Source organism: Vombatus ursinus, unplaced genomic scaffold (assembly GCF_900497805.2).
Source record: "Vombatus ursinus unplaced genomic scaffold, bare-nosed wombat genome assembly UNPS02014818.1, whole genome shotgun sequence".
NCBI lineage: Eukaryota > Metazoa > Chordata > Mammalia > Diprotodontia > Vombatidae > Vombatus > Vombatus ursinus.
Window position 1 is genome coordinate 57,641,486 of NW_020954596.1, and position 25,893 is coordinate 57,667,378.

At 39.7% G+C, this 25,893-nt stretch overlaps 2 protein-coding genes across 3 annotated transcripts in view; both read left to right on the plus strand.

Annotated features, from left to right (window-relative positions):
• The window catches only part of CWH43 (cell wall biogenesis 43 C-terminal homolog), a 115,193-nt gene extending 105,642 nt beyond the window's left edge, over positions 1-9,551 (plus strand). The window contains 4 exon segments of the mRNA XM_027836618.1: positions 8,709-8,971; positions 9,018-9,171; positions 9,244-9,320; positions 9,372-9,551. Of these exon segments, the coding sequence (XP_027692419.1) occupies positions 8,709-8,971; positions 9,018-9,171; positions 9,244-9,320; positions 9,372-9,551 (674 nt within the window).
• Positions 9,508-25,893, plus strand: part of DCUN1D4 (defective in cullin neddylation 1 domain containing 4) — an 88,988-nt gene continuing 72,602 nt past the window's right edge. For both annotated transcript variants that reach the window (XM_027836531.1, XM_027836532.1), the window contains exon 1: positions 9,508-9,614. In XM_027836531.1, the coding sequence (XP_027692332.1) occupies positions 9,590-9,614 (25 nt within the window). In that variant the 5' untranslated portion in view covers positions 9,508-9,589. The remainder of the gene's footprint in view (positions 9,615-25,893) is intronic.

The window sequence follows — 25,893 nt, forward strand, 5'->3', positions numbered from 1 at the left end:
ATGCTATGGTTATGTTGTATTCTGCACAAATGTCCATCAAAATATAAGGAAGTTCTTCAGAGATCTGTTATACACCCAGATGTTTTGGAGCAGTGGTTCTCAAAGTGGAGTTCGGGGGATCCCCGAGGGTCCTAGAGACATTTTCAGGGGTGTGTGCGAGATCAAAACTATTTTTGTAATAATACTGTTGGCTTTACTTTATAATGTAGTAAATATCAATAGTTATAACCTACATAAACAAAAGTCCTCAGCAACTTTTAAGAGTATGAAGTGGTTCTGAAACCAAAAAGTTTGAGAACTACTGTTTTAGAACACCCTAAGACACATAGTTTGGATCAATCTCAAGAAGTATGTTTCCCAGACCTAAAGCATTCTTGAAATATGTTAGCTTTCCAAAGCGGCTCCTTACAAAAAAATCATTACTTTGGAAATGTATGATCAGAAATGGTGATGAACTGGTTATATATAAAGAATGAGAGACACATAAATTTTCTTTGTGCTTTGTTTGTACTCATGAAATATAAAATAACTTAGGAGAAGACACGCCCTAGAATGCTCTAAAACAGTAGTTCTCAAACTTTTTGGTCTTAGGACTCTTTTACACTTCTGAAAATTGCTGAGGACTTTCTTTACATCAGTTATAACTACAGATATTTACTGTATTAGAAATTAAAGCAACTAAGTATTATAAAAATGGCCTAGTAGGATCCTCGGTAGATAATCTATGAAAAACATAGCGAGAATCACACAGGATGAAATGCTGTGGTTATGTTGCATTTTGCACAAATGGAGGGAACGCCCACATCCATGAGACCTAGTTCATATTGACAAATTGACCTTAGGGGAATGATTTTTAGTCTTGCATCTATTTTTAACTTTCATATAGACTAACAAACTGTAGAGAGAACAGTAAGGTTTGTGCTGGCAAAAATGGAACAGAAAAATTAATGGCAAGCATGCATAATAAGGATTAGGAAGCAGGGACCTCAGTCCTATCTGTCTCACAAGCCTTTTGAACTTTTTGTTGCATCATTTGCTTCTTCAATCCTGGAGGATTTTGTGAGCAAGGGAAACCACACCAAATCAGCCACTAAAAACTTCCTATAGGGTTTTTTGAATGAAATTCGAGGCAGCTAGGTGGTGCAATAGAAAGAGTGCTAGATTTGGAGTCAGGAAATTATTATTTAGTTGTTTCAATTATGTCCAACTCTTTGTTGGACAACCCCATTTGGGGTTTTCTTGGCAGAGATACTGGGGTGGTTTGCCATTTCCTTTTCCAGCTCATTTTACACTTGAGGAAACTGAGGCCAACAAGGTTAAGTGACTTGCCAAGGGTCACACAGCTAGGAAGTGATCAGATTTGAACTCAAGAAGATGAGTCTTTCTGATTCCAAGCCCAGTGCTCTATCCACTGCACCACCTAGCCTGGGGGCGATTCTGCTGACTTGTATAGGTTTCCTGTTAGTATGTACTGGCTCACACCCCTTGATTATGCACTAAATGCAATAGGTCTTTTTGCCAAAGAGTGATTTTCTAGTCAGTAGTGATTTTCTAGTTACCTCCAGTAAATGATAGCAGAGAGTAGTAAATGGCCCTGAAGCGGCTAAAGAGGTGGAATGTAGCAGAAAATACAGAAAGAAGCTTGACAAGCAAAAATGACATGCTCAGTGGAGAGTGGATATGTGATGCTGGGAAGATTGAAGCTTTATGACATCACCAGAACAAAATGGCACCTCTGAAACATCACAAGCATGAAACATCATACTCTAAGCATGGCTGTACCCGGGCCACATGTGTTCTTAGGTGTGAACCCTCTACGCATTTGTCCTGGCCACATGATCACTTGATGTATACCCCCCATAATATGTTTCCTGGGTATATGTTCCCCATGTATGTGCCCACCATTTGTGTTCCATGGTCATTGTCCCCTGTTCCTGTGTTGTCCCCACTTGGTTGTATGGTAAGTTATACCCAATATGTTCATAAGGGAATCTTTTCTGATAGCTTTATTTACTATGTTATTTATGTCTCTTACATTGAACAAACATGTCCTCTGGCTAGAAGTGAAAGTGGCATCAAAGGGGCTCCTGATGCCTGATTTTGTGCAGGAGCTGCTCCACAGAGTGCCTTAAAACTGGAGTAAATTTTCTGGGGGCCCAGGTATGGGGAGGAAGGAAATCCAAGGTGTTAAATTAGAATCCTAAAATTTTAGAACTAGAAGAGACTTCAGAAGAGACCTAGTTCAACTCCTATGAGAAGCATGAGTCTTCTCTATAATATTCCTGACAAATGGTCATCTAATCTCTGCCAGATGTCCATTGATTGACAGGGAACTCACTGACTCTTGAAGCAACTCATTTGACTTTTGGACAGCTCTGATTATTAGGACGTTTTCCCCTTATATTAACATTGAGTTATTTAGAAGTTTTTCTCCCCCTTACATCGGAATTGAATTGAAATTTGCTTACCTGTAATTTCTATCTGGCAGTGAGATGGTGCAGTAGATAGAGCTCTGGGTCTGAAGGCAGGAAGACTCATCTTCTTGACTTCAAATCTGACCTCAGACTAGCTGTGTTACCTTGGACAAGTCACTTAACCCTGTTTGCCTCAGTTTCCTCATCAATAAAATGAGCTGGAAAAGGAAATGGCAAACTACTTCAGTACCTTTGCCAAGAAAACCCCAAATGGGGTCACAAAGAGTCAGCCATAATTGAAAAATAACACAACAATTTTTATCCACTGGTCTGAATTCTGCCTTCTGTGGTCAAGTAAAATAAGCCCTTTTCTACATGACAAGACTTCAACTGTTGTAAATCAGTTATCAGACCCTAAAAATCATCACCTGATGCCCTTGCGGTCCTTTTTGTCTGCAAATTCAATATTCCCTAGTTTCTTCATGAGATCCTCATTCTGGTCATCCTCCTCTGGGGACCCTACAGTTTACTCATGCCTTTCTTAGCATCCAGAACTGAAAATAACACTATATAGATGGTGTGTCTAGGGCATACTATTGCTGAACTACTTACTGTCTCTTTCATTTTGGACATCATACTTGGGTTAATGTAAACTAAGATTAGGAGGCAGTATGGTGTAGTAGATAGCCTGGTAGGTAGGAAGAACCTGGGTCAGGTATTGCCTGTTACACTTATTGTCCATCAGTCAGTCAATAAGTATTTATTAAGCAACTATGTGCCAGGCTTAGTGTCCTAAGCACTGAGGTAAAAGACAGCCCCTTCCTTGGAAGAGCTCACAATCTAAAAGGGGAGACAACATGCAAACAAGATATATACAGGATAAGTTGGAGGTAATAAGTGGAAGGAAGGCAATATTACCGTGTGTGAAGGAAGCAAGCAAGCATTTGATAGGCACCTACTATGTACCCCTGGGAGGTAGGTGCTATTATTATCCCCATTTTACAGCTGAGGGAACTGAGACAGAGGTTAGTACCTTGCCTAGGATCACACTACAAGTTTGCTAATGTTCTACTGAGCAGCACTCACTACCTCAAAGACAACTGTATGAAAATAGCTGGTGATCTATATCAGTAGAGGGAATTCTTATCCCAACTAAATTCCAGTTATGGACCCAAACAAAGATTGCATTAGCCTTTGTGGCTGTTGAATCCACAACCCAACAGTCTTCCACTGTTGAGTCATTTTGAGTTTGCAAACCATCTTTTCTTTTCATACAACTTCTTTATTCTTATTTTTGTGGTTGATTTTTTTTTAATCCAGGTGCAAGAATTCACATTTACTCCTATTACATTTCATCCTGTTAGGTTCATCCTAAGGCTCCAGCCTGTAGAGATCTTTTTGGATCCCAATTTTGTTAGGTATTAGCTATCCCTTCTAGCTTCAGAGTTATTCTTAGATATGATAATCCTACCCTCTATGTCTTTGCTACTCTATTGATCAAAAGGTTGACCAGAACATAGCCAGAGCACTATTGCATCTTCAATAATCATTCACATCAGTCTTAGTTCAATCAGAGAACTTCTGTTTTGCATGTTTTTTCTTGCTATATCATTTATTCATTAATATGTTTTTAAATAATAATTGATTCATTATTATGCTTTTGCCATCATAAGAGTCCCCTGAACAATTTGATGAGTCTACAGAGTGGTGAGTTTCTGGTTGTGATTTTATATCTCATCGATTAAGAATATACTTATTAGCTTGAATCGTTGTTTTTCAGAGATCCCCTCTTCTGAGCCTAACAAAGAGTCTTTGTTAAAGACTCAGGACTTTCCCTCCCTTTTGCCTTTTCCCCGCCGCCCCTACTTTCTGAGCACAGGTTAGAATCCAGAGACCTGAGAAAGAACTTTGGTCCCCAAGGGGCACCTGTGCTTTGGCATGGCTTCCCAGGAGCCTCTCTTCTATGGAGATGGAAGCCTCTTGGCTGAAAGGCATGCCATTTGGCTTTGATATAAATGAATAAGCATTGGTGTAGGGAGAATAGAGAATTTTATGTTGTCTGAGGTAGTAATGTGGCTCTTCTACTCTTGAATGCCTGGTCCTCACCCTGGAGAGGTAGAGGAAGTTGTGCGGAGCAGATGGCAAACACTCTCAGCCATGTAGCTCCAGAGACAGGGAGCCCCAGTGTTTAAGACAGAAAGAACTTACAGGTGAAGTTCTTGGACAGAGTTAGGGTCTTGGAAGAAGAATCACCAACATTCCCTCTCATTCAGCGAGAGGAAGCCAAAACAACCAACCAACCGAACAAACAACCAACCAAACAAAAGACAAAAAAGTCCCACTGGACTCTGCCTTTCCCATCAACTGTGAGTTATTTGGACTATGTAGCTCCAGTAGGGAGGGGGTTACTTCTCTAAGAACCACAAGGACATTTTCCTCCTGGAGGGAGGTCAAGATCCCTAGGCTAGTACCAGAAGGCTGGATGCTTCTGTAAGTCTTTAGTGTGAAAGTGGGACCAACCAGAATGTTGGGGGGAAGATGCCCTTTTCTAGAAACCTCAAATGCATTTTCTTTCTGTGGGGAGTCCAAACCACAGGGTTTGAGTATGAGTCTGAGTGACAACATAGCAACCTGGAGCAAGGTGGGACTCACCAGAAAGGGAGGAGAATTCTATTGATTGTTTGTGGGCTACTGTGAGTCCTTCATGCTTTCTTCATTCTTCCTATGGGGTGAAATAAAGTCGTCCTGTATCTTGCACTTGATATTCATTACAACCTTCACTGCCCATATAGGGTCTGGGGGCCCTTTTACCCATGTCTGTGGAGACATGAGCTATATATATAATTAAGTTATTTATGACGATTTTTCCAGAAGATATTCTGGGTTGGGGTAAAATGAACTAAAGAGATATGACTTTAGGTCAGGTGTAACATTGAATTGAGTCTGTGTAAACCAGAATTTGGGGGGAGTGGGTCATGGGTTACATATAAATTGGATTAGACAAATATTGGCTAAGTAATTTCTGAAAAGAACAAATACATATACTGGCAGAAGCATAATCATATTATAATTTAATTTGAAAGTATTAAATAGTGAAAAGTGATATTTGAGAGGGGGTGCTTAAAGAAAAGGTGAGATTACTTGGAACAGAAGGAAGTTTAACACTCAGAAGAATCCACCTCAATGAAGAGTTAGATCCTATGTTTTCTGGTTCCTACAACTCATGAACCAGGTTCCTGGCTCATAAAGGAGCCAGCATTGTTTCTGGATGAGCATGGCTACAGTCTTAGTCTATCAAATTGGACTATAGTGGGCTCTTTAGAAAGTGACTTCAATCTACTTCTCAAGGCTAAGTAGTTAAAACCAGTTCAGTGTCTTTGGATTTTTGGGCTGGAACCAGATATCTGGTGGTTGACTCTAATTTCTGCATGGGTGATACAATCTTTCTGGGTATGTTGGTGGCCCACTGATCGATTTAAATGTCTCCTGATTTACTTTTTAGGAACATAGGTACATGTAGATGACATAATGCCTAAATCTCTAGTTAGCTGTCTTAAAACCATTTTAGATTAGTAGGAATTAATTCAAAAGCAAATCCTTGATGGGGGAAAGAGGAGAGAGAGAGAGAGAGAGAGAGAGAGAGAGAGAGAGAGAAAGTAGAACTGGAAAATTATTAACTATCACAGGGGATGATGGACATTGAAGATGTAGGCACACTTATTTTGTAATCAGTCTCTGAAAGGGTTTCATGTGGGAAAAAGACAGAAACCTTTGCTGAGCACTCTCCCATGTCTATTTGTATTTCAATATTCCTATAGCAGATAGGCTTTACCAGTAAAGGCTAACAATATCTCCCCTTTACCATAATATGAGAAGAGGAGGAAGGAAATAAGCACTTATTAAGCACCTGCTATGTGCCAGAAGAACTGTACAAGAAAGATCTTAATATCTCAGATAACCATGATGATGTGGTTACTGACTAGCACCATACATTCTGGAGAGTAAAGTCAAGTGGGCCTTAAGAAGCATTGCTAACAATAAGGCTAGTGGAAGCGACAGAATTTCAACTGAGCTATTTAAAATCCTAAAAGATGATGCTGTTAAAGTGCCAGCAAATTTGGAAAACTCAGCGGTGGCCACTGGATTAGAAAAGGTCACTTTACTTCCTTATCCTAAAGAAGGACAATGCCAAAGAATGTTCAAACTGCAGAACAATTAATTGCACTCATTTCACACACCAGCAAGATTACACTTAAGATTTTGCAAGCTAGGCTTCAGCAATATGTGAACTGAGAATTACCAGAAGAGCAGGCTGGTTTTCAAAGAGGCAGAGGAACAAGAGACCAAATTGCCAACATTGCCTGGATTATGGAGAGAGCAAGGGAGTTCCAGAAAAACATCTATTTTTTCTTCATTGACTATGCAACAAATTGTGGCAAGTCCTCAAAGAGATAGGAGTACCAGATCATCTTACTTGTCTCTTAAGGAACTTATATGTGGGGCATGAAACAATTGTTAAAACCAAAGATGGAACAACTGGTTAGTTCAAGATTGGGAAAGGAGTATAAGGCTGTATGTTGTCACCTTATTTATTTAAGTTATATGCAGAGTACATCATGCAAAATGCCAGAATTAAGGTTTCCAGGAGAAACATCAACAATCTCAGATACGAAGATGATACCACTCTGATGGCAGAAAGTGAAGAAGAATTAAGAAGCCTCTTGGTGAGGGTGAAAGAAGATTGTGTAAAAGCTTGCTTGAAGCTTAACATTAAAAACCCAAACAAACCCCAAAACCTCCCATTACTTCCTGGCAAACAGAGGGAGAAGAAATGGAAACAGTGTCAGATTTTATATTCTTTGGCTCTAAGATCACTGCAGAAAGTGACTGCAGCCATGGAATTAAAAGATGCTTGCTCCTTGGAAGGAAAGGTATGGCAAATCTGGACAGCATACTGAAAAACAGAGATATCACTTTGCTGACAAAGGTTCATATAGTCAAAGCTGTGATTTTTCCAGTAGCAATATATTGGCTGGGAGAGAGGGCCTATAAAGAAAGCTGAGAACCACAGAATCAGTGCTTTTGAATTGTTCTGGAGGAGACTTTTGAGAGTTCCTTGGACAGCAAGGAGATAAAATCCATCAATACTTGGAGAAATTAATTCTGACTCATCATTGGAAGGATAAATACCAAAGCTGAAGCTTAAACACTTTAGCCACATAATGAGAAGACACAACTTACTGGAAAAGACTCTGATAATGGGAAAGATTAAAGGCAAAAGGAGAAGGGAAAGGCAGTAGATGAGATGTATAGTGTCATGGAAGCAAACGAAAATGAACTCGGACAGACTTCGAGAGATAAGGAGTCAGACACAAGGGAACAACAACCATGCCAGGGCTTTTTTCCAAGTGCTATTTCATGTTATCACACAATAAACTCGGGAGGTTAAGTGCTGTTATTATCCCTGTTTTAGAGTGGAGGACACTCAAGCAGACAGAGGTTAAGAGACTTGCTCAGGGTCACACAGCTAGTGTCTTGAGGTCATATTTGAACTCAGGTCTTTCTGACTGCAGGTTCTGCACTCTGGGCCACCTAGCTGCCTGGTCTGAGTTGGGAGACAAGAAAATCAGTCAAGCATTTGTTAAGCTTACTATGTATGCATCCAGTACTGTGCTAGGCGCTGGGGATACAAAGCTAGAAGGGAAATATTTCATGCCCTCCCAGGGCTAACAGCCTATCACCGTCAGAGACAGAACCTAGTTACATACAACATATTAATCCAGAGTCTAGAGCACTGACACTGGAAGTTGACCCAGCACACGCTCAGCCCCATCCTCTCATGGGTGCAAAAGCGATGCAAGATAATTTTGGAGGGAAAGCACTAGATGCTGGAGGGTATCCGAAAAGGCTGCATGCAAAGAGTGGTGCTTCGGCTGTGCTTTGAAGGAATACCAGGTTTCTGAGAGGCAGAGGTGAGGAGGGTGTGCCTTTGGGGTAGGGGTTTGGGGAAGGGGGCACTGTGATCTGCCACGTGCAAAGTCGAGGAACGATGCATCCTTGGGTGTGTGGAACCACCAGAAGAATGCCAATTAGTATGGACCATCCTGGGCACACTTGAGATAATGTGTTGGAAGACTGGAAAGGTAGGTTGTAAAGGGTTTTAAAATCTCAAACAAAAGGTGGATATGTGCTTGATCCTAGAGGTTAACAGTTAAGTCATGACAACAAGCATTTATTAAGCGCCTACTGTGTGCCCCGCACTTGGGAGAAGACGGAGATTTGTCTCATGATAAGGTTTGAGACTTAAGGAGAGAAGCCGGAAACCGCAGCTGAAGGACTGCGGCGCGGAAGAGGGGCCCCAGCCTCGCCCGAGGAAAGGCAGTGCCCACCACTACCACCGAGAGCGGCCGGCCCTGCCCCGGGGGCAGCTGCAGGATAGGGGAAGGAAAGGCGCCTTTCCCCCCCCCCGCCCCCACGACAGAGGGATGGACGGGGCGGGGCGGGGGGTGGTGGCCGGAGGCCGGGGATGGAGAAAGGGAGGAGGGCCAAGAGCTGAGGTTTTAGACGAAATAGAATTGACTCGGGTCTTCCCATCCCTTTCAGGCAGTGGGGGGAGGGGGCGGTCCTAATGGCCCCCGCCCCTCCCCGTCCCTCCCGGCTCTTTTGGGACAGTTTCTTGGGCTTTGTCTCGGAGGCCAGCCCCTCTCTGTGTGCTGCCTGTTTCTCCACCAATCCCAAGCCCGGAGACCCGGGGGAGGTGACTGCCTCAACCTGTCCCCAAGCCTTGCCCCTTTACACGCGCTTTCGGAACCCTTGGGCTGACTGACAGCCTCCGGGTCCAACCCGCTAGTGGCGCAGGAAGCCTCCAGTGGGGGCTGGGGCGAGGGTCGGACTCGGAGGCCAATCGCCCTGGGTCTGAGGGGTGGGGCCTGCTCGCCTTCCTTGGTCGCCCTCTAGCGGCCTCCCGCTTCGCCCGTTCACCAATGGTGGAAGAGGGGGCGGTGCCGGGCGAGCCGGAGAGCCAATGGTGGAGGCGGGGTGGACAAGCCGGGGGCGGGCTCCGAGGCCGCGGCGGGTACCCTGCCAGGAGCCGGAGCTGCTGCGAGCCGGCGGGGGCTTCGGGAGGCGGAGAGCTGAGGCCGGTCCGGCGGGAGCAGTGGAGGAGCTGCACGAAAATGCACTCAGATGCTGCTGCTGTCAGTGAGTAACGGGTCGGAAGCGGGTGACAAGCCTCACGGGCAGGGGGCGAACCGAAGCCTCCCGGTCTCGGAGACGGACCCCCGTTCCCTCCGCCGGCCCCAGCTTTTCCCCTCCCACACTGACGGAGCCCCCAGCTCCGTCACCGCCGTTGCTGCCTCCCGGGCTCCGGGCTCTAGCGGGGAACTGCCGGCCGTGACGTTGCGGGTAGTCCGTGGAGGGGGGGGAGGGCGCGCCCAGGCCGGCTTCCCGGTGATGGGGGTGGGGGGGAGGGCGCCGGCAGAGGGGGAGGGGCTGGCTTTCTTTGGGGACTTGGGGGGCAGGTGCAAAGGGGACCAGGCGGGGGATGACAGTGGGACACTAAGGCCGGGAGAGAGGGACTGCTTCTGGAGAGGGTGAGTTGTGAGGAGTGGGTGCTGGAGGGCAGTAATGGGGCTCGAGGATGGGGCTGGGGGCTGAGCACCTTAACTGGGAGGGAGAGGAACGTCTGGGTAATAAAGGGGAGAGGGATGAAGGGATTAGGAAGGAGGGCATGCGGACACCTGCGTGGGGGCGGGTTAGGGTGGGGGGGAATAACATTGTGTGTGGGTTAAAATTTACAGGTGGGGGGTTGAAGGATGAAGGGTGATGGGGGGTAGCATTAAGGTAACAGCAGAAGAGGGGGCTGTGGGTACGGGGATGCGAGTGTTGAAGTTTGGGTGTTGTGGGTAAGATAATAAGAGGGGGGAATGGGGCAAGATGGTTGAGGAGTTTGGGGGAATAGCACGCGGGCAGCTGCGTGGGGAGGGTCGAGGTTTGGGCAGAACAATATGAGGGGGAAAGCTTTATGGGGGAGGGGGGAGTAATATGGGGATAGGGCCGGGGGACAGTATGGGAAGGGTTGGAACGGTACGAGGGGGCGGGGTTCTTGGGAAGAACGGTATGATGGGGGATGGGGAAGCAGCCTGGGGAATGGGGGAGCTGTGGGGGGGGCAACTGGGAAGAGGGGAGAGGCTGGACTACTGTGGGGAGCAGGGGAGAGAGGAGGGTTGGGGAACTAGTGGGGGGATGGGGAAGCTGAAGAGCTGGATGGGGGGGTTGGGAACTGTATGGAGGAGGGGGAAGATTGGCTAGGTGGGTGGTAGAGGGGGACGTGGGGGTGAGGAACTGAATGGGGATGGGGGTTGGGGGCAACAGTGCGGGAGAGGGTCGTCGAGAATAACTTGGGGGGGGTGTTCTAGTCCAGTATTACGGGATCCAACTTGGCCTCTCTGGCTCCGTCTTTGGGTGGGGGGGGGGTTCCCTGCCCCCTCCTTCCCGCTCCTCGAGTTCTCTCCCCTCCCCCACGCCCCGTGGGCCCGGTGACCCCAGCTGGCCCCGCCTGAGGCCGGGCTTCGGGTTTCAGGGTCGAGAATCCGCAGCTGTCCCCTGGGGAAGCTGAAGTGATGCCCCGAGGAGAGGTGGGGAGAGGATGGTAGAGGGGCTGAAGAGGGACGGCCTCTGGTCGAGGGAGGGGTCCGGGTTGACCATGACCTAGGGAAATGCGGGAGAGGAGGAAGGACGGGGCTGGGGGCGGGGTGGTGCGTGAACCTCGGAGCGGCGGTGACGGGCTCGCGGGGCCGGGGGCCAGTTGGGAAGGCTGCTTTTGTTTTAGGGGCAGATTCGGGGTCTTTGGAGGTCTTCGGCTTGTGACGCATTTTCTAATTTTTCGGGGGGCTGGATTTCCCCTGACCTGACTGGCCCAAGGCCTCCCCCAGAGCTCCGGAACAGCCACGTCCCTTTTTTAGTGAAGGGCGGAGGAATTTTTGGGGTATACTTTATAGCTTTAGTTGAAGCCACAGGGTTTGAAGGGGAAGGTGGGTTTAACAGGCATCATGGGACCTGTAGTCTTGGCTGTGCCAAAACACGGTTGGGTTGGATGCACGTGGGTAACTGTGGAGACGAGTCCCAGAATGCTCGGCGGCTCTTCTGACTTGCTGGATTTCCCCCTCCTGTCGCGGGCTGCTTTGCTTTTTGAGGATCCACCTGCGGTTTAGAGCTCCGAGACGCCTTTGCTTTAAACTTAGCGTGTTTTCGTCTAGGGATGTCAAGCTAGGTCTAGTATATTCGTGTTTGTTTCTTAAAGCTGACAACAAAAATCTTTAAAATGTTAAAAGATATTTTGATTACATTGACTAATACAGTGGTTTGTAGAGCAGAGCTCTTACTTTTGGGACCATCTATTGAACATCATCAGGTTGAGGAAAAAACAGGCAACAAGAAACCAAAAACAAAATGGAGATAAGTTATTGAATTTATTGTTAATTGTTCAAGTATACTATGTGTATATTGCTTGAGGCTGACCTTTGTTTTTAAAAAGTATCTTTTTTCTCTATTTGTAAGATATTTAGTAGGCTGAATGTTTCCTTTTCACCAATGGTAGGGAGAATGGCACCTTTCACGGTTGAATTGATAAATAACTTTAATTGATTAATTAGCTTTAATGAGTTAGAGAGACTTCCAAAAAGGTGGTCGTAAGGTGATTTCTGAATTCAGTGATAGGGATGGCTTAATGAATTTTACATTTTTTTTGTTCCATTCATAAAACTAGCATAACATAAAATGTGGAGACGGAAGAAAATTATTTTAATTGTTAGTGTGGGAAGCAAATGGGAGTACAAAGAGGAGATGGAAGACAAAGGATCGACAAAAGTTCTAAGTACTGTTGGTCATAGAATGGTCTGTCTGTAAGGGCTTTTACCTATCTTTAGTTCATCCCCACTCATTTTACAGATTAGGAAACTGAGACCCAGAGAGGTTAAGTAATTTAACCCAAGTTCATTTGACTACTTAGGAGTGGAGCTGGGACTAAGAGCCAGCTCTCCTGATTCCCAGGATAATTTTTATTTCAGTGCATTATGCTGTTGTCTGTTTATGTAGTGTGATGCATAAAATACTACTGTATGGTAAATATTTGTTGATGAAATAAAATCTAAGTACTGTAGATGAAATTTACTAAGAAAAATAATGTAGAATCAATGAAGAGTTTTGAGTTGTGGGAGACCATATGGTAGAGCATAGGTGAAAGATTATTTTGACAATGGCATTTGTTATAATACATTATGAAACTGAAGATAGGAAAAAACTAGAAAAACATCATAGTGGGTCTGCATCAGCATAAAGACAAAAAGATGTGGTGAGTAAGAAGTAGGAAACAATTGGGTGTGGAGAGAAGAAAGGTTGAATTCCTGTACTGGTTTTAAAATTGGGCAGTGGGTAAGGTTTGGAGGAAAAGATTCAGGTGATCTGTCTTTGCTGTACTTTACTAGAGGCTGTGATTAATTATCAGCAAACACTGTTTAAGATGAAAATATGTGATATGATATCTAGCACATTTACTCTTGGAATGGGGGGTAAAAGGAAAAATAAAAGTTAGTTAGAAGATATAACTAATTGCCTTCTGGATTTATTTCTAAAGGAAATTAGATTACTGCTTCTTTCTCACTTCCTTTGTGTTTCTCTTCCCTTCTGTAGCTCTCTCCAAAGAGAAGAGATGTAGTCTTTGTGGTTATTTTAAAGTTAATTTGACATACTGAAGATTCTTTAAATTCTAGCTTTCTGTCTTGAAGACACTTCATAGCAGGTGTCAGAATATTATTGATGTGTTACTGGTTTTTACATTTTTGTATATAATATGTAATCTTACAGTTTGCTGGTAGCTTTGGTCTTTTTTCACTCTTTATTTCGTGTTCTTAAAGACAAAAGCACATGAATATTTTTATGCTAGACTGTGTGAGGTTATTCTTGCTTCCTGTGAATTAGCTGAAAACATCTTTTGTCCTTTTCCTCTCCCCCCACAACTCCAATAATTCTCTAAAGTAATTACTTAGTATACTTCAACGGACAATGGTATTGATAGTCTTACTACTCTATGTAGCCAGTATTCTTACTTAAAACAGTAGTGAAAATAAAATGTTACTTTTATTTTAAAACTGGATTATTACATAGAAAATTGTCTTTATCCAATGCATATATAATATATAATTCCCTTATATCTGCTTCTGTGACTAGGTGACAATAGTGGATTGAGGCCAGGGCTAGCATCAAGAAGACCTGAATTCAAATGTAGCCTCAGATACTTGCTGTGTGACCCTGGGCAAGTCATTTAAATCCTTCTGTATACCTTAGTATCCTCAACTGTAAAATGAGGATAATAGTACCTGCCTCATAGAGTTATTGTGAAGATCAAATGAGATAATATTTATAAAGAGTGCTTTATACTATACCTGGCACATAGTAAATGCTATATAAAATATTAGCTATTATTTTTATTATTATCTTATATGCTATAGAATGCAAGTGGTCACAGCCCCTGTATTCTTAATAATTGACCGTACAAGATTATGAAGTGGCACCATCTCAATCTAATATTTCCAACACCTTTGTAATTAGGTATATTGTCAGGAGAAAAGGCCAAGGACACAGAAAATGTTTTCCTTAAAACTAAGAGTCAAGATACTACAGGCAATAACAGGAATTGCTATTAGTGGATAGCGGGCATTGGACTTAGAATCGGGAAGAATTAATTGAGTTTGAATCCTGCCTGAGATACCTAATTAGCTGTTGTACCCTGGACAATTCACTTTTCTTTTCCTCATCTGTAAAATATTGGGATTGGACTTGATATCTTCTAAATTTCTTTTCAGTTTTAAATCAGCCATCCATGGACCTCACAAAAAGCAGAACTGCTGTTCATATGGGTTGTAATATAGTCTTCCTTTTTAAACTGGATGTCCCAAAGACAGACATCTCAAATTCAACGTAAACATAACAGATTTCGTTATCTTTCCCCTCCAAACTCAGCCATTTTAACTTAACTATTTCTGTCAAGGACACCACCATCATTCTAATTAGCCACATTCAAAAGTTCTATGTCAGTCAACTTTGACTCACCTCATATGGCCAATCATTTGCCAGATCTTGTCATTTCTGCCTCTACAACGTTTCTTCTCCACTTCTCCCATAGTCACTCACATAGCCACTCTAGTTCTCTCCTTACTTCCATTCTTATCTCATCTTCCACACAGCTGCCAAAGTGATTTTCATTTTAGGAGTTTATTCATTCAATGGCTTCCTATTATTCTAGGATCAAATATAAAGCCCTGCGCAAGCTGACCCCACCCTACCTTTTCAGCCTCATTATACATTTCTTCCTGTCATGCACGCTGTGGTCCACACTACTTATTGTTCTTTCTATGTAGCTGTTACTACATATAACTAGCTCTTACTAGTTTCTGTGTCTTTGTGACTACCCCTCTCCCCCCACTCTGGTGCCTAGTATGTACTACCTCTTCACTTCTGCCTCTTAGATTTTTCTTAACTGCCATCTTCAGGAAATCTTTACTTATCCCTACAGCTACTAGTGCTTTTCCCCTTCTCCTCAAATTATCTTATTTGTTTTGTATATACTGATACCTGTACATGTTATCTCCATTGACTAGATTGTAAACTGTGGAGGGCAAGGATAGTTGCTAACTTAGTTCCTGGAATTTAGTAGGTGTTGAATTAATGCTTGTTGATTGATTCAACCTTCTTGTTCTTTTTACTGTTAGATGAAATTTTTTTTCATCCCTTATAGTATTTTATCTATGTCACAGCAATCTGTGTAATGATGTTTACCCTGTTCTAGGGCCTAATAATAAAGGCCTGTGATGCTTGGTCAATACTTGTTAAATGAAAGAAAAAGTTTTTTTCTTCTGGACTGAGCATCTTCAGTTATTTTTGTATATTTTCATCTATATCACTTTCCCATTTCTTTAAAATTATTTCCATTAAGTTAAATGTAAATCATACTTAACTAGGAATATAACAGACTTCCTCTTGGCAGTATTCCTCAGCTCAATTCCTATCCTTCCTTCTTCCACTGCTACGTTATTCTTCCTTATTCATATTTCTGTTCACATTGCTCTTGTGTTCAAAATCCTTCAGTGGTTCTCTACTGCCTACCAAAAAAATTCCACCTCTTTAGCCTTCATTCAAAGTCCTCCACAATCTGGTGCTGTGCTCCCTTTCCAGTTTTGTCTCACAATTCACTCTTTTATGCTCTGTATACTAACTCCAGCCAAACTTTGAAATCTCCTGAATTTTGCTCCCTTATACTATGCTCATGACTCCACGTTTTGCTATCATTGTAGCATAATGGAAAAGAGCACAGGACTTTCCAGTCAGAGGATCTGGACTAAAATCTTGGCTCTGCTCTTTGCTGCCTTGACCAATTGACCTTGACCAAGTTAATTAACATTTCTTTGCCTCAGTTCTCTAAAGAGCCCTTTCCAGCTCTAAATCCTGTGATTTATATGCCTGGAATCCAGTGTCCTTCTTGAGTCCTCTGTAGGAATCCTACTCATCCTTTAAGGACAGCTCAAATGCCATCCTCTCCATGAAGTATTTCTTTGTTTCCCTTGTTAGTAATGATTTTTACTATTTTAGAATTCATGTAGCACTTTATATTCATCTTTTAGGCAGTTTTGGAATATTTGTTCTATTTTGTATTGCAATTATTTATGCATATGTCTTGTTTCTTTACTGGCTGTAAGCTCCATAAGGGCAGGGACCAGGTCTCCCTGTTGGGAGGAACTTAAAGGTAATTTTAGTGACATCTGTTTCTTTAATAAGAGGGGTTTTTAACTTGGGGTCCAAGAATTTTTTTATTGTTTTGAAAATTGTATTTAGATGTCATTCATTTTTTGGTAATTTTATGATAAATTTATTTACCAAACTGCCAAAGAGTGGTCTATGACACAAAAGATTAAAAAAAGCATCGTGTTCTTAACACGTTGTTCTAGATTAAACGAGTGAAAAAAAATTTTTTTCCCTTTTTCTTTAGAATCCTTTTTTGGGACTAATCTATATTAAATATGATAATTTTTCTGCTTTCCTCTAATAATTCCATTTTCTGGGACTAAAAGTCAATCTCTTCATATGAACAACAGATTTAGGACACTGGAAAACTCTTCCTTTAGAAGATAAATTTGGCAAGTTGGAAATGAACAGAAGATGAACATTCTGAGGCTAGTCAGGAATTAGTGTTGATAGCTTTTTATAGGTGGTCAGCCTGATATTAGGGTTAATATCTTTTTATATCTTGTCCTTTGAGGTATTTTGTTGCCTATTTTGAAAATGAGGTTAAGGAAAGTACCACTTGATAATTATACTGTCTATGGAGAACAAAAGGGGAAGAAAAAAAGTAGCATAGAGATTTCAGTTTTTCAAATGCTTTTATTTCTGTGTTCATTTTTCAAGCAAACTAGGTACCTTACTTCAGGTTTGAACTGCTTAACTCTTCACAAAATTATTATACTTAATTGTATTATTTTTAGCTCAGAAAAACAATTTTAGTGTGCCTTCCATGCATGACATACAAATCAAGAACGTCAGTTTAGTGATGGGCAAAGACTTTTTCCTCCTTCTCCTCCTCATTTGTTATCTCTGAAAATGAATTTTCAGGATGCTTTGGAAACTTTTCTTTTGTAAATGTTTGAAAACATTAATTGCTGGCAAGCATTTATATTTGATAAGAAACAATTCACTTGAAACTAAACATCCAGACCCTTCTGCAGAGGAGTGATGTTCTTGCTAGGCCTTTTCTCATATTGTGTGTAGACTACAGAAGAGAATACTAGAATTCTTAGCCATAAGTTACCAGCGTGTATTGGTGAAGCTTTGTGCCCCAAATGGATCACTTGCTTTAGTGAATTTCATTTTATGAATTTTTCCTAGTTATCTTTTCTTAGTTGCTTGTTAGTGTTTCTGTTTACACTTAAAAAAAATTGGGAGTTAAGAATTTGTTGAAGGATAAAGAATATGTAGAGAATAACAATAATAGTTGATATTTATATAGGTCTTAAGTTTAACAAAGTACTTTGTTTACAGTTGAATCACAACAGCCTTGTGAGGTGGGTATTAGAGCTCTTGTCCCCATTTTTCTGATGAGGGAACAGGTTCAGAGAGGTTGAATGACTTGTATAAGAGAAAGGGTGTGAGCTCCTATCCCTTTGGACTGCAGTTCTGGCATTCTTTTTCATTCACTATGAAAAATGAAGAGTGCAAGCTATTCATGCAAAGTCAGAAATGGTAGAGAATAACATCACTTGACTCATTTTCTTCTGATCCTGTGCCTGGTGAAAAAATATATTTGCACATATTATACCTGCATACATATATGTATATGCTGTCATTAGCACCATCCCACCCCCTGCTATTCTTGGCCATTGGCTCTGGGTTGTGAATAGTACCTGCAAAATTAGTTAACATAGATTATTTCATTGTTTCTCTGGATCTACTTTTAAAACCTTGACCAAGTCAGAGAAGTTTTGAGATATTTCTAGGACTTTACCTTCCACCACTTGCCCCCCTCAATTTTTGATGCTATTTCATCTCATTTAACACCCGTACCAAGTTGTTGGAAGTTAACACCCGTACCAAGTTGTTGGAAGTTATTCAGAGTAGGAGTTGTTTTATTCTTTGTATTTTTATCCCCAGCCCCTAGCACAGTGCCTGGCATACAGCAGATACCTAGTTAATGCTTGTTGATTGATTGGTTGATCATTTTTACCTGACCAATTGAAGAATCACAATAAAAGTATTTCTATATCATTTTTCTTAAGCTAGGAATGATAAGGTTGAGGTCATATAGACTGTTAAATTTCTTTCATATTAAAGGGAGATCTGTACTCAATAGGATCACTAAAATACCCTAGTTCTTCTATTTATAGAATACATCTATCATTTTTTGGGAATATGCTAAGTGTTTTCATTCCTTATTTCCTTCCTTCCTTCTCTCCTTGGTGAAGTTGAACTGAGGTAACATCTTTCTTTCTCCTTCATTCATTCATTATTTACCTTCTGCACGAACCATATTGAAAATAATATGGTTTTTCTTTACTGGTTGTTTATTGTCCTTAGTAAGAATGCCATTTCTTCATAGTTACACACATCTAGCAGAAAATAAGTCAGTAAATATTTATTAAGTGCCTACTATATGCCAGTGCTGTGCATACAAAGAAAGCAAAAGGCAAACTCTGCCCTTAAGAAGGTCACAGTCTAAATCGGAGAGAGACAATATACAAAGAAGGTATTCTATGTAGGATAAATAAAAAATAGTGATGTCATAGTATTTGAATCTAGGTTTTCTTGACTCCATGTGTGGTCCCATGTCTGTTATACCATGCTGCCTTTCACTTCTACATCATACTTGTGTTGATGAATCACTTTCATATCTGTAAAATTAGTAGGACAACATAACCACTCAAAGTAGTGAGGTAATACATCAGAAGATAGGACCTTTATTTTACATATACTAATACTAAGGATAACTCATTTGTTTGTAATGAGAGAGTAGATACCAAGTACTCACTAACTGATGAAAAGAGTAAGTCAGTGGTTTTATGCTTAGAAATCTTCAGTTTTTACTTGCCAAGAGAATAAAGTGTACTTACAGAAATCAAACTGAGCCCTATTTATTAATATTTCCTATATTTAAATTAGGCATATTTTATATTTTGTCCAGTTTTTAAAATATTTTTGTTCTTTTTAATAAGGAACTTTCTTTCAGTGTTCAGAGGTCTAACTGAAACTTTTGGGGTGGATGCCAAAAGAACTTTTGGACATTAAGAAAGATGAATATTTCCATATATGAAGAATAGAGAGAACTACTACATACGGAACCATGAATTTCTACTACATGCAGCTTTAAATTTTTTTTTTCAAATTTAACATAGTAGTCCGACACTACTTGACTTGTCTGTCCCCTTCTGGAGCTTCTTCTGCTCTCTTGTTTATTTTAAATGATGTTACTTTCCCTTTTTTCTTCATCTTTTTTAAAAAGTATAATTACCCTTGCTGCCTCTCCTGGCTCTTCCAGCTCTCCCTAGTCCTGAAAGCCAACTCTATATTGGCTGTCTCATTCTGTATCTCTTGCTTCTCCCCTGTCTTCCAAGAGGCAATTCTTCGTCATTTTTGAGTTGTGATCATCTTGTTGATCATTGATCTTAAGGCGCTGTTTTTCTTTACATTTTAATTCTTGTTTTACAAAAGATTAATTTAAAAAATTATCAAACTTATTCTTTCTCAGCTAGGTGGCTTAGTGGATGGTGTACTGGGTGTGGAGCCAGGAAGACCTGAGGGTTTGTCTAAGTAGTCTCAGAACTTACTAGTTGTGTGACCCTGGACAAGTAACTTAACCTCAGTCTCAGCTTCCTCAGCTGTTAAAATGGGAATTAGTGATTGCATCAACCCCCCCAGGGTGGTTGTGAGGATCAAATAAGATAATGTTTGTAAAGTGACAGTGCCTGGCACGTGGTAGGCAGTTAATATATACTTGTTTACTTCCTTCTCCCCATCCCATTGAGGGAAAAAAAAAACAAATTCTTTTGAACACATATGCAGTCAAGCAAAAAAAATTCTCCAAAATAATATGGACTCATATTAATCTGTCAGCTCTCTGTCAGGAAGTGAATATCATGAGTTATTTCCCTGGAGTTATGTATGGTCATTGCTGTGGTCTTCAGTTGATCAGAATTGCATGATATGAGTTCTTACGAAGCTTTCAAAGTTGTCTGATTTTGTAATGTTATTGTATAAATTGTTCACTTGGTTCTGCTCATTTCACCCATCAGTTTCTACAAGACCTCGATTTTTATTTTAATAATATTGATGTTATAGTATAAATTGTTTTCTGGTTTTGCTCACTTTGCATCAGTTCATACAAGTCTTTTTCCATGTTTCTTTGAAATGGTCTATATCCTTATTTCTAACAGCACTACAGTATTCTATTATATTCATATACCACAATTTGTTCAGCCATTCATTCATTCCCCAGTTGATGGGCCTCCCCTTAGGTTGCAGTTTTTTCCCCACTACAAAAAAGAGCTGCTGTAAATAATTTTGTACGTATAGGACTCTTTCCTCTTTCCCCCTTTGGGTATAGATCTGGCAGTAGTATAGCTTGATCAAAGGGTATACACAGTGTTCAGTAATTTTTGTGTATAGTTCCAAATTGCTTTCTAAATGATTGTACTTATTCACAAGTCCACCAACATGTTAAGCAAATGTTCCTGTTTTTCCACAGCTCCTTCAGCATTTGTCATTATCTTTCTTTGGTCATTTTTCCCCCTATGCTGGAGGTGAGGTGGTGCCTTAGAATTGCTTTAATTTGCATTTCTCTAATTATTAGTGATTTGGAGCATTTAAAAAAATATGGCTATTGATAGCCTGAGTTTCTTCCCTTGAGAATTATCTGTTCATATTCTTAGACCATTTATCGATAGGGGAATGGCTCTTATTCTTATAAATTTGAATCAGTTACATAGCTTAGAAATGAGACCTGGGGCAGCTAGGTGGCGCAGTGGATAGAGCACTGGTTCTGGAGTCAGGAGGACTTGAGTCAAATGTGGCCTTAGATACTTGACACTAGTTGTGTGACCCTGGGGAAGTCATTTAACCCTGATTGCCTTGCCAAAAAAAAAAAAAAAAGAAAAGAAAAGAAAAAGAAATGTGACCTTAATCAGATAAACATGGTGTAAATATTTTTCCCCAGTTGAATTGTTACCCTTTTAATTTTAGCTTTGTTGGATTTGTTTTGCAAAACTTTTTAAATTTTGTGTAACCAAAATTATACATTTTATCTTGTGTTATCATCTTGATCCCTTGTTTGGTCATGGATGGTTTTTTATCTATAGATTTGTTAGATAATTTTTTCCATATTTCTCTAATTTGTTTATTATATTACCTATTACATTTAGTTCATGTATCCATTTTAAGTTTATGTTGTCATAAGATCTGAAGTGTTGGTCTAAATCTAATGTCTTCCACACTGTTGTCCAATTTTCTGTGTAGTTATCAAACAGTAAGTTCCAGTAGCTGTGATCTTAGTGTTTATTGAACATTAGGCTACTATGTTCCTTCACTTTTTTTTGTTGTATACCTAATCTTTTCCACTGGTCAGCCTCTTTATATTTTAACCAACTTATTTTGAAAACTACTCTGTTTTCTAGTATAGTTTGAGATGTAGAATTGCTAGGGTCCCTTCATTCTTATTTTTTTCTTTATTTTGAGATTCTTGACCTTTTTTTCTTCCATATGAATTTATTATTTTTCTAGTTCTGTAAAGTAATCCTTTGGTAGTTTGATTGGAATGGCATTGAATAAATACATTAATTTATGTAATGCCGTCATTTTTATTATGTTGATTTCATCCTACCCATGAGCATTTAAGTGAATTTATCTTTCTCCTCCTGCTGGGTATTATTGGTATTACATGGAAATATTATGATTTTTATGAATTTATTTCCTGCAAATTTGCTGAAGTTATCGTTTAACTTTTAGGTGATTCTTTTGAGTTCTTTAAGTATGCCATCATGTCATTTGTAAAATGCTAATTTTACTTCTTTAATTATGGTTATTCCTCCAATTTCTTTTTCTTGTCCCAATTGCTTTAGTCAGCATTTCCAGTGCAGTACTATGCCAAATAGTAATGACAGTGGATATCCTTGTTTCAAGCCTGATTTTATCTGAAAGGCTTTAAAATTATCCTTATTACATTTAATGCTAGCTCTTGGTTTTAAATGTATACTACTTATCCTTTTAAGAAAATGTCCACTAACTCCTCTATTTTCTAGTGTCTTTGACAGAAATGGGTTTTGTGTTTTGTCAAAAGCTTTTTCTTACTCCATTGTTAGAGGATTTTAGTTTTTGTTATTAACTAGCTTAATTATCTTTTTGGTTTTCCTAATGTTAAACCAACCCTGCTTTCATGGTATAAACCATATCTGATTGTAGTGTATAATCTTTTTGATGTGTTGTTTTACTTTCTCTTCGCTAATGTTTTATTTAAAATATTTGCATCAGTTTCATTAGGGATATTGGTTTATAATTTTTTTTCAATTTTGACTTTTTAGGTATCAATCATATTTGTCGTGAAAGCATGTGATAAGGTCCCTTTTTTGCTCCTTTTGTAACAGTTTATGTAATATTGGAATTGTTCTTTGAACATTTGATAGAATTCATTTATTTGGGAGTTTTTTAGGGGGAAGGTTCATTTATAGTTTTTTTAATAGTCATTGTATAAATTGTTTCGGTTCTGCTTACTTCATTCTATATTTTGTTGTGCAAGTCCTCCTAGCATTTTCTAAATCTGTCTCAATTGTTATTCTGTGTAGTGCAGTAATAATTATGTATTCATATACCGTGATTTGTTTAGCTGTTTTCCAGTTGATGGTTTCCTATTCTGTTTATAACTCTTTGCTACCACTAAAGTACTGCCATAAATATTTTTGAACATGTGGGTCTTTTCCCTCTTTGGGGTATCACTGGGTTATGGAATACTCACAGTTTAATGACTCTGTGGATATAGTTCCAAATTGTTTTCCAGAATTGTTGGACTATTTCACAGCTCCCAGCAACAATGCATCAATGTGCCTGTCCTTCAAAGCCTTTTCAACAATTGTCATTTTCCTTTTTTTTTTTTTTTTTGCTTTTGCCAATTTGATGAGTATGAGATGGAACGTATTTTAATTTACGTTCCTTATAATTAGTGATTTAGAGAATGTTTACATATTTGATCATAGCTTTGTTTTCTTCTTTTGAGAACTATTTGGACCCTTTAGGTGATTAATCCGTGTTCTTATATATTTGCATCAATTCCCTATATAGCTTAGATATACTTTTATTAAAAAGATTTAACACAAATTTTCTCTCAGTTACTTGATTCTCTTCTAATCCTAAATGCATTGGTTTTGTTTATGCAAAAAATTTTCAATTTTATGTAATCAAAATAGTCCACTTTACCTTTTATGAGCCCTTCTGTTCCTTGCTTTGTCAAAAACTGTTACCATAGTTGTAAAAGGTATTCTCCTTTCCTGTTCCTATATTTGTTTATTATATTACCTTTAAATCATGTATCCATTTGGAGCTTATTGTAGTATATGTGAGATTTTGAGCTAAACCCAACTTCTGCTGAATTGCTTTCCAGTTTTTTTAGCAGTTTTTGTTGAAAATAAATCCAACCTAAGCCACAGTCGTTGGAATCCCTCAGTTTATCAGTGTTCTTTTGCTTCTGGGTCTTGTGTACCTAAACTTTTCCACTGGTTACTTCTTTTTTTTTTTTTAAACAAATACCAAATAGTTTTAATGATTACTGATTTGTAGTATAGTTTGAGATCAGGTTCTGCTGTATGGTCTCTTTTTCCCCTCTAGTAATAATGTCCATAATTGCTATCAAAAGTTTTGCTCCAATTAGATTTAGGATGGTTTAATAAAAATAGCACTTGACAGGAATGAATTCTAGATTCTTATCCTAAACTCTGGTGCAGATTAGCTTTGTGGGTGAAAAGCTTAGACAGGTCATCTTTCTGGTTCTCAAGAGACTTAAGTGTTGAACTTTAGCTGGCTGTGGTCCCTTCCGGCACTAAAATTCTGTAATAATCAAATTTACAAAATTGTTCTCTTGTTTATGTAGCCATTGTAGAAGTTGAATGCAAACAAGGTGTTAATTCTCAAGGGTTGGTGTCATTTTGTAAAGCAACAGAGTTCAGTGACCACAGGAAGAGAAAATGCAGGTTTTAATTTTCATATAATGAGTGAAAGTTTTCTTTATATAAAAATTTCAGAACTGAGTTTTTTTTCTTGTTTAAGATATTTGCTATGTTGATTTTTCATTAAACTTTAAAAATAAGCCCCTAGTGAATTTAATGTGTCCATCTAAATCCTTAACACTTCTGAGGGTTTTCTGTGTTACATAGATAACAGAGTCTTTTCCCTAAACAAGTTAGATTTGTACCCTCTTCTAGACTCTATAATCAAAAGTACCTGGGTTTGGTGACACCTTAAATATCAGTTGTGTGATCCCAGGAAAGTCTCATCACTTCTCAGTTTGTGTTTCCTTACCTGTGAAATGAGTAATAATGCATATATTATGCCATACTGGGAGAATTGAATAAGAGGACCTCTTTGAAAACCTGAAAATGCTACATTAATGTCACTTATTTTTAATTCAGTCAACATTTATTAAGCATCTACTATATTTAAGGCATGTAGCTAGGTGGCTCAGTGGATAAGAGCTCTGGTCTTGGAATCGGGAAGACTCATCTTCATGAGTTCAAATCTGGCCTCACATTTATTAGCTATGTGACCCTGGGCAAGTCACTTCACCCTGTTTGCCTCGGTGTTCTCATCTGTAAAATGAGCTGGAGAAGGAAATGACAAACCACTCCAGTATCTTGGCCAAGAAAACCCCAAGTGGGGTCATGAAGAGTCAGAAATGAGTCAGTCAGAAATGACTGGACAACAAATGTTTAAGGCTTGGGAATAAAAAGGCAAAAACCCAACAGTTTCTGCCCCAAGGGGCTTGCATTCTAGAGCTGGTGCTGCCACAACAGAAAAAGTGCTGGGCCTGGAGTAAGGAAAACCAGAGTTTTAGTATGCCTTACAACCTAGATGTGTGATCCCTTGGCAAGTCACTTAACCTCTGTCCACCTCAGTTTCCTCAACTGTAAAATGGGGATAATCATAGTACCTACCTCTTAGGGCTATTGTTATAAGATAGTATTTGTAAAGTGCTTAGCACAGTGCCTGGCTCATGGTAGGCATTGAAGAAATGCTTATTTCTTTCCTTTCCTTTTCTTCCTATCATATGTACATACATACATACATATCTACATATATGTGTAACTTTTAAAATACAAATGGTTACAGTTTTCCTCATAGCAAAGGGGGTCGTAAGGTGAGCAGGGATGAACAATTAGGAAATTAGTGGGAGCTCAGTAAAATATTTGCTTATTTATTGAATTATCTTTTGTTTACCCTTTACACAAACAATTTATTTGGTAATCAAAGGTTTTTCCTTTCTTACTAGCCATTTATAACTATTTATGAGTGAAATAGAATTTGCATTTCAGAAATCCTCATTTTGAATCAAGAAGCCAAGCTTATGCTTATGGAAATATCTAATTAGAGCATATCAATTATTCAAATTAACATTTAGATTTGAAATATAAACAGAATTTATGAATTTGATTTTTCCTGCTATCATAGGCATTACTTTTATTTGCTCTTTACTTCAACATCTTTCACAAAATCGCTCTCAGATTTCAAGTCCTATTTGCCATGAGTAGTGAACAAGATTTCAATGGCATCACTCTGAATTTATTTTTAATTTCTTTTCTGTTTGCTGTCTTGTCAGAAATTGATAGGCTATTTGGTTACTCTTGAAATTGTGTAGTACATACTAAAATCTTTGCTTTAATCCATTATTTTCCTCTTTCAGGAT